The 7,500-nt window shown below is 40.2% G+C and overlaps 1 protein-coding gene across 3 annotated transcripts in view; it reads right to left on the bottom strand.

Annotated features, from left to right (window-relative positions):
- The window catches only part of LOC137992762 (spatacsin-like), an 89,964-nt gene that overhangs the window by 11,008 nt on the left and 71,456 nt on the right, over nucleotides 1–7,500 (bottom strand). For all 3 annotated transcript variants that reach the window (XM_068838267.1, XM_068838269.1, XM_068838268.1), the window contains 7 exons: nucleotides 5,779–5,916; nucleotides 4,684–4,863; nucleotides 4,034–4,222; nucleotides 3,021–3,137; nucleotides 1,821–2,132; nucleotides 865–1,002; nucleotides 81–141 (listed from right to left, as the gene is read on the bottom strand). In XM_068838267.1, coding sequence (XP_068694368.1) covers nucleotides 81–141; nucleotides 865–1,002; nucleotides 1,821–2,132; nucleotides 3,021–3,137; nucleotides 4,034–4,222; nucleotides 4,684–4,863; nucleotides 5,779–5,916 — 1,135 coding nt within the window. The remainder of the gene's footprint in view (nucleotides 1–80; nucleotides 142–864; nucleotides 1,003–1,820; nucleotides 2,133–3,020; nucleotides 3,138–4,033; nucleotides 4,223–4,683; nucleotides 4,864–5,778; nucleotides 5,917–7,500) is intronic.

Below are 7,500 nucleotides of genomic sequence, written 5' to 3'. Positions count from 1 at the left end.
TAATCGATCACAGGTGAGAACCAATCAAAATTCGTGCATTATTGAGCTAATTATGTCATCATACTTTACAGCGGCAATACCTTCGCCAGTACTGTGAACGCGCAGGGAATTCAAGATAATGTCGGCTATAAATTGGGTCACCTAAAAAAAGATACGAAGAAATAATGTTATTAGGTGTTACAAATCCTGTCAAAGATTAATGGATTTTTAATCTTTGGATCATTAAATTCAAGCGATTTGCCTGCGTCCATGGAATAAGGTTTTGTATTAACCTTAGCATTACTTACAAGGACTTTTTAACGCATGTCGAACAGTGACTGAATGAAGCTAGTGCCTCGGTGATTCTCCCACCGATTATTTACTGTGCCAATGGCATCGGCATTTAGCAACACGATCGTCCTTATACGTTAGGAAAAACCCGTTTGGGACATGAATTCAGTACCTCTTGGTGTGTACTGCTTTAGTTTCCAACAAAAAACAAATCTAGACCGGCCCAGTTTTTCGAGAACTAATTTACCGGCGCTTTAATGATATCAGCGGTATCATTTTGTTTTTTCGTGGTTCACTCCCCATCAACAAACCCAGCAAACCCAGCAAACCCGATCATTCCTCAGTTTCAGACCTACTTTCAAAACTTTAGACCCATGAAGAAAAGTCCAACAGGAAGCTGGATTCCACAATTTTTCAGGAGTTCCTTTAAATAAAAAAATTAACTTTGGAACAACATCAAAACAACACAGTTTCCAACGCAAGCTCTCGGAACGCCTAATGCTAGGAGAGTTTCTTGGTTTTCAGCCTTAAATCTACGATCCGCAGTTATGGCACAGAAACAACCGCAAAAATGAAACCGAACGAAACGTTTACCTTAGCGGTGTCAAGTTGAATGGCTTTAATATAGCTGTCCATAAGTTTATAACGGCTGTCAAACCCAGAAACCAGAAGCGCATGAAGTACACTGAGCGGTTTCTTATTGACGATGGTCTCGTACTCTTGACCCAGAGTCTGCAAATAAAAAAACACAATCCATAAAGTTAACTAAAGCACCGCAGACTAGTTACATGTACGCGGAGAAAATGAAAAAAAAAAAAAAAAAGAGAGTTCACTTATTGAATAGACCATTGTGAATCGAATCTACAGTAGCTGGGAACGCGTCTTAAGAAAAGCTCTTTTAATAATTCCCTATGAAAAACGGGGGTTGGCCAGCTCAATCAACTTCAAAATGCCTCAGGATCATGAAGATATAGTTAATATTGATGGCGGAACTGGCGTCTTGGAGTTCTTTTTCGGTGTTCCGATAGGACAACATATTCTCCCCTCTTGGTTTTCATTAAAGATTTTTTGACGAACAACGAGTGTCTTAAAATATATTTGGTCGCTTGGAATGGCTTGGCCTGATCCCCAATAAAATCTAAACAACGACGAAGTCTTTTGTATGGGATGAACTTGAACATGATGGAGTAGAACATTGGAAAAACTGTCTGAATTCCGCTTGGTTGGAAATACGCTTGAAGGACCTCCATGCCAGAGAACAAAGAAATTGTAAGCAGTATGGGAAAGGTAAATTACGCGATATTGGTTCGTATTCTGTATTAATCTTAAGCAAACTGACAGCTTATGTGCAGGATGTGATGGAGGGGAATATGCAGTGGGATACGCTATATCGACAGAAGAGGAATTTGTTCCGTTGTTTTTCTCTCCTTTGTTGCAAACAAAAACGCTACCAGCTCTTAAAATATTGTGACACAAAGCGGGGAACAGATACTGCGAGAACAAAGAACCCAGCTCATATGAAAAATAAATATTTTTCTCAGCCGCATTACCTGTGCAACCTTGTAGCATGCGATGATACATGCACAGGACCTTTTTCCTTGCTTGCAGTAAAAAGCCAAATTTTCCATTGTTGTAATGATATCTTCCACTTGAACCCAATCAGAGGATACCGAGTCCCATCGCTCGTCAGTTGACATTTTTTCAGTAAAGCTGGTTGAGAAGACAAAACTGCCCGTGCGGCGAAATGTGCTGTCACTTGAGGTTGTGCTAGCCCTTCTCATTGTCTTCACTTTGAGCAGTTTTTGGATGTGGTCATCAAGAGTGTCTACAAATCGAGTGCCTTGAGCCAAATGAATGCAAGACTGACATAAAAGGAAACCAAATAGACAAATAAAGGCAGTTGTTGTGGCTAGAGTTCGCGTAAAGAAACGTCACTCGAAGTGAAAACGTATATATACCAGTGGAGTTGTTCTCAAGGTAGTCACTGTACTGAGACGTTTAGCTTCTTATTCAGTAATAACATAATCGGGGTTATAATGATGACCTAATCAATAGCAGCTATACTAATTCACTTCCTCCGTTTTAAAGCGACATCATTTTCCAAATCCAGCCAACAAGCACAACATATTGGACGCTTTCTATTTGCCCAAAAATTCCGTATTTCATTTTTTATATTTTGGCGCAAAACTCTCTAAAGTGATCGGCTTTAAGCAACCAACTGGGAAATGCTATTCCATTCGTTAGTAGTATTTTTCGCATTCTTACACCGAGATTTTTGGTCGAATGAAGAACGGCAGTAACTTAACTATGCTAAGACTTTGCTTTGCAATAATCATTCCTTCTTTTTGAAAAGTAACTGTTTGAAATCAGCGTTTTTGGTCTCAGAAGGCCCAGTGGTTAGGGCGCTTGCCCTGAAATCCGGAGATCCCGGGTTCAAGACCCGCTCTGACCACTCAATGAATTTGTTCCTGGTAGTCCCTGGTTCAACTTCCCAGCTGCACTTGTAAATAGCCAACTGGTTTGCCTCCGGCCAGTTGGGATTCTTAACAGTTGTTGTTGTTGTTGTGTTCTGTTGTTTCGTTGATTGTGTTTCATTGGCCCTGAAAAGCCCCTATGGGGAGCGGTCAATTAAGTATTGTATTGTATTGTATTGTATTATAGAAGGAACAGACTTCAAGAGGGGGGAATCACAGGATTAATGCGCATATCCTACAACGCAAGGTTGTTGGAGTATAGAAAACACAAATTACCATGACGACATCCACCTCCAAAGAGCTATGGCTGAACAAATTGGCAAGCCAACGAGCTTGGGTTACGTGACACCCTTCTAACAAGTTACCAATCACATTCTCCAAAGCACAGAGTTCCTGGAAACAAACAAACAAACAAACAGTCACTGTGAACAGTTTTCGCACTCATTCTCCTTACCTAATTGACTTCCCTTAACAGGTTTTCTTATGCATGCGCAGGAGGTCGACAATTTGACCATTAATGAGCGCAGCATCGATCGAAGGCACAAATCAAACAGAATGGTCTATGCATACAGCGTCGGCGGAACGAGCCACCATGTTGAAACGTTCAGTATCCTACTTTGTTCGAAGTGTAAGTCAAAAGTTGTGATTCTGCAAAAATATTGATAATGTTTTGCTTTTTATTAAGCTGGTTTTCAAATGTCATGGCTTTACACGCGTGAAGAATCTCAATCCAATGTGGCTAATGTTGTTGGTTGGGCAAATACTGATGGTGTTAAGACTAAAGACCCGTGCAAACGGAGGCAACATAGGGACATGAAGCCTGGTTTTCACTAGCGACACAAGCACAAACAACAAGCACAAACCACAAGCACAAACCACAAGCACAAACCACAAGCACAAACCACAAGCATAAGCACAATCGCAAGCACAAGAACAAACATCAATTGTTTTCCTTTTCCTTGTGTTTGCGCTTATGCTTGCCTTCGCTTGCGTTGTGTGAAAACGAAGCGCAGCATTAGCACAACGAATTTTGCGAAGTCTGGCCAATTAAAGCACTCGTTCCAGATCCCCCGCGTCTGAGCATTTGAACAAAATGGCGGACGCCGTGGTTGATTTTGATGCTTACGTCGACGTTCGTTTTCACAAGAATAAGCTACTTATGTTTGTGCTTGTGTCGCTAGTGAAAACCAGGCTTTATCATGAACGCAATGGCTTCATCTTTATACCCTAAAACGATCTTCAACACCCTTTTTTACCCTTAGCTTGAAATTTGTCAGTATTTACTTTACCTTTTCCCCGGCCAGAGGACACTCAGCATCCACTTGAAGCTTGGCATCGTCGTCCTGTACAAGTTCTTTAAGATTGACAGCCTTATGACGCACGGCCTCGGTATGGCTTGGTTTTAAGTCACTTAATAACTCCATCTCTGACTCGTAGGACAGAAACTCAAGATGGCTAATTGAACGCGTCAATGTACCCTACAAAGAATCAAAACGAAATTAAAAATACTGAGGAGATAGCTGCCAAAACTTCAACCTGTTTAAACAAATAAGTAACAAACAAACAAACTAACCCACACTATAATTACGGTCCGCGTTTTTCTCCAGCGTACTTTATTGCCCTAGTGCAAACTACACAATGTTGATTTCCATGACTGAACCTAAACATGCTGACGCTTGATACAACGTTTCCTAATTGTCCTCCCTTCTCAATTATAAGCTAAATTAATTCTGCACCACAGTTATTAATTTTAGGACTTTCCATGAACCGATCACATTTTGCTACTTGGGATGCAGATCTCTAAATCTCTCCGAATCCTTTGCAGGGCCATGTTAACCCGCTTAAGTTTAAGTACACGAATAGAATTTTTAATTCTGTTTTAATCCGAATAATTTTGAAAACAGAATTAAAGAAGAATTATTCAGATTAGCCATCTTACCTCATTGTCCTTCTCAATCTCTGCTCGTATCTTAAACAACCAGCGGTTCTTTTGAAGTTCTTTTAGTTCCGTCGGAGTTTTTCGTAGCGGGCCATGCGAGGAATCTGAAAACCACTTCACTGCTAACCCAAGAAGCATAGCGCGCTCAGTAAGAGAGAGTTGCTCATCTTTTGCTTGATTCTATAACAAAACACGTTTTTTCCATTTTAGTACTAATTTTCGGAGCAAAAATGGAATAAATCAACGAACATGCGATCGGCGATTGACCGTCAAGCTAATTTTGAGATTAGAGGAATAGTCATACGTTCCAGCAATTCCGGTCTCAAAATGGGAAAAAAACCGTTGAAACTTTCAGGCAACTCTTAACAACGACAGAAACAACTTGAGTTAATTGCCCCATACAATTTTACAGGTGATGGAGAGCATTAAGAAAAGATTGATGTGATCTTTGCACTTGTCTTGACAATTTAAGCAATTGTCTCTTATAGAAACCTCGAAAATTCAGGTTGCCACGGGGGGCTAAAAGTATGGTAGGCACACAGATAAGATGAATAAATGATTACTTGGGTCAAGTACCACGCACCACGCATACACAAAAAAAAAATGCCCGGCCGTCCGTAAAATAAGGAAGCTACAATCTTGGACAAAACTCTTGGGAAAAATTCTAGCTTAAGCATCATTTGGCACGCACTCACAAAATATATTGGTCCTTCCCCCCTTTCCCCCATACCAATGTTGATAATGTGATGCAAAATACTGTGCAAGCCTTTGGTCGCTTTTTAAAACAACATTGGAATAGGGGGAGGGGGGAAAGTAGGAAGAATTGACTCTTTATCACACAGACAAATTAGAGCGTCACAGCTTCCCAACGAGTTTTGTCCAAGATTGTAGTATTAAACAATATGGGAGGCCGTAAAGAATATGGTATTACGATCTTAGCTATCTTGCCTGCTTTATTTCGTTGGAAAAATACTTAGTATGACCCCTATTTTAACTTCCCAAATAATGTGAAAAGAAATGCTCAACAACAATGAACGTGCATTTGTGGAGAACGGGGAAAAGCGTCCTTTTTTTCGCAATTCACAAGTTTCTTACCTCAAAAAATGACCCCACGGTATCTGGTTTACAACTGTTGTCTTTGAAGCAGTCTTCAGCTTTACGCCAGAGGGCCATCCTTCCCTGTTCAATCTCCCACAATTTGGAATTCTTCGCACTTTCTAATTCGGCTTCGACCTGCAATTAAAAGGCAACAAGACGCCTATAAGGGTGAATCCGTGGGATGCGCAAACAGTTAACACAAATTGTTCAGATACAGTGAACGTCACCGACGGGTAAACTTTGGAAAATGGCAAGAGATTACTAGAAGGATAAATCTGTAATTTGACTTGAAGTACTTTGTTGTGAAAACTCTTATTATTGTTACTAAATTTGCAAATGCAAACAAAGAAGCCCTACAAGGGGTTATCAAGATAGTTTACGGGATATTTAGGTAAAAAATCATAGGGATACGGAATATTTGGTGGGGGGTGGGGGAATTGACGAGATACGTGATATTTTAGAAAATAGGCACGTATTGCGTACGTGTGGTAGCGCAGTGACTTGACAGTGTTTTTTTTCCATAACTGTGAACTGAGCTGTGTTTTGTTTTTCAGGAGATTCAAGTTGTCTTTGCGTGATATGTACTACACGATATTGTTAAATCATTATAGTGCCACGGTAGATGTCTTTGCTAAATACCCCCTGAGAAGACATGCTGTTCAGTAAAATACTAAACCCAGAAAGATTGAAGAAAATAAAAGGAAATCGAGAAACAGTGGCTTCAAGGCTGATATGTTGATCATTTCCAAGTTCCCTTAGAACTTCTTTTTCACCACAATTTTAAGCGTCTACTCTGAACTTCTGACAGCTTTCCAAGACAAAAATTCACTGAAATTAAGCCCTGTCTGGCCAGGTTAGTATCTGGATGGGAGACCTCAAAATATGCGACTTGCTGTCAGGAACATACAAAGGACATTTCTATTTTAACGCTCAAAAATGCGAACTAAGCAAGGTACAGACTTTGTCAGCCTGCTTTACGCAATATTGACGCAAACATAAATAAATATTGATATACAGTTTTTAAGAAGAGCAGAAGGAAATTTTTAGGAAGTGCCGATCCAGCAACAAAATTTACGACATGAAAACATCATAAATGTTGTGCCACGAATATAGCCAAGTTACCAACAGCGAAAAACATTTTGGGAGATTTTTGCTACGTTCAATTTTTCCAACGTAAATCGAACGAGACATCGATTTTAGCAGCCACCTGTGATTAAGTTATCTTGAGACCCCGCAAAGTCCCCGTGACGGCGACAGTTAATTTTTTTTTAAAACTTGATTTCATTTTTTTATTTTGTTTGGGTGATGAATACTATTGTCTTATCTTCTTTCTACGTCGGAACGACTGAACAAACTGGTTCGCAAGAAACAGGTCGATTAGAGTATTAGTTCTATGCAAAATGATGTTCACAGTGGAACACACAAGAACGAAGCAAGATCTTGAAATAACGTAGAAAATTCTCCTTACCGTTCTCAAAGAAAAAGAATCTGTCAACTTTATCAAAACTTTCAGATGTGAGGTTTAATACTGCGTCAATGATCGCGGGCGGAAAGGATTCCAAACTAAACGTTTGCTTTCATCGCAATAACCGAAGTCCGTCACCGTGGCCGAGTGGCGGGTGTTCTAATCGCCCCAAGGGAGTTTGGAAATACTGAGGGACGTAAAATTGGATTCACCCAATCGGAGCATAATTCAATATCCCTGGGGTATGCGCATTT

Source organism: Montipora foliosa, chromosome 2 (genome assembly GCF_036669935.1).
Source record: "Montipora foliosa isolate CH-2021 chromosome 2, ASM3666993v2, whole genome shotgun sequence".
Classification (NCBI taxonomy): Eukaryota; Metazoa; Cnidaria; class Anthozoa; order Scleractinia; family Acroporidae; genus Montipora; species Montipora foliosa.
This window is presented reverse-complemented; position numbering and strand designations above follow the sequence as displayed.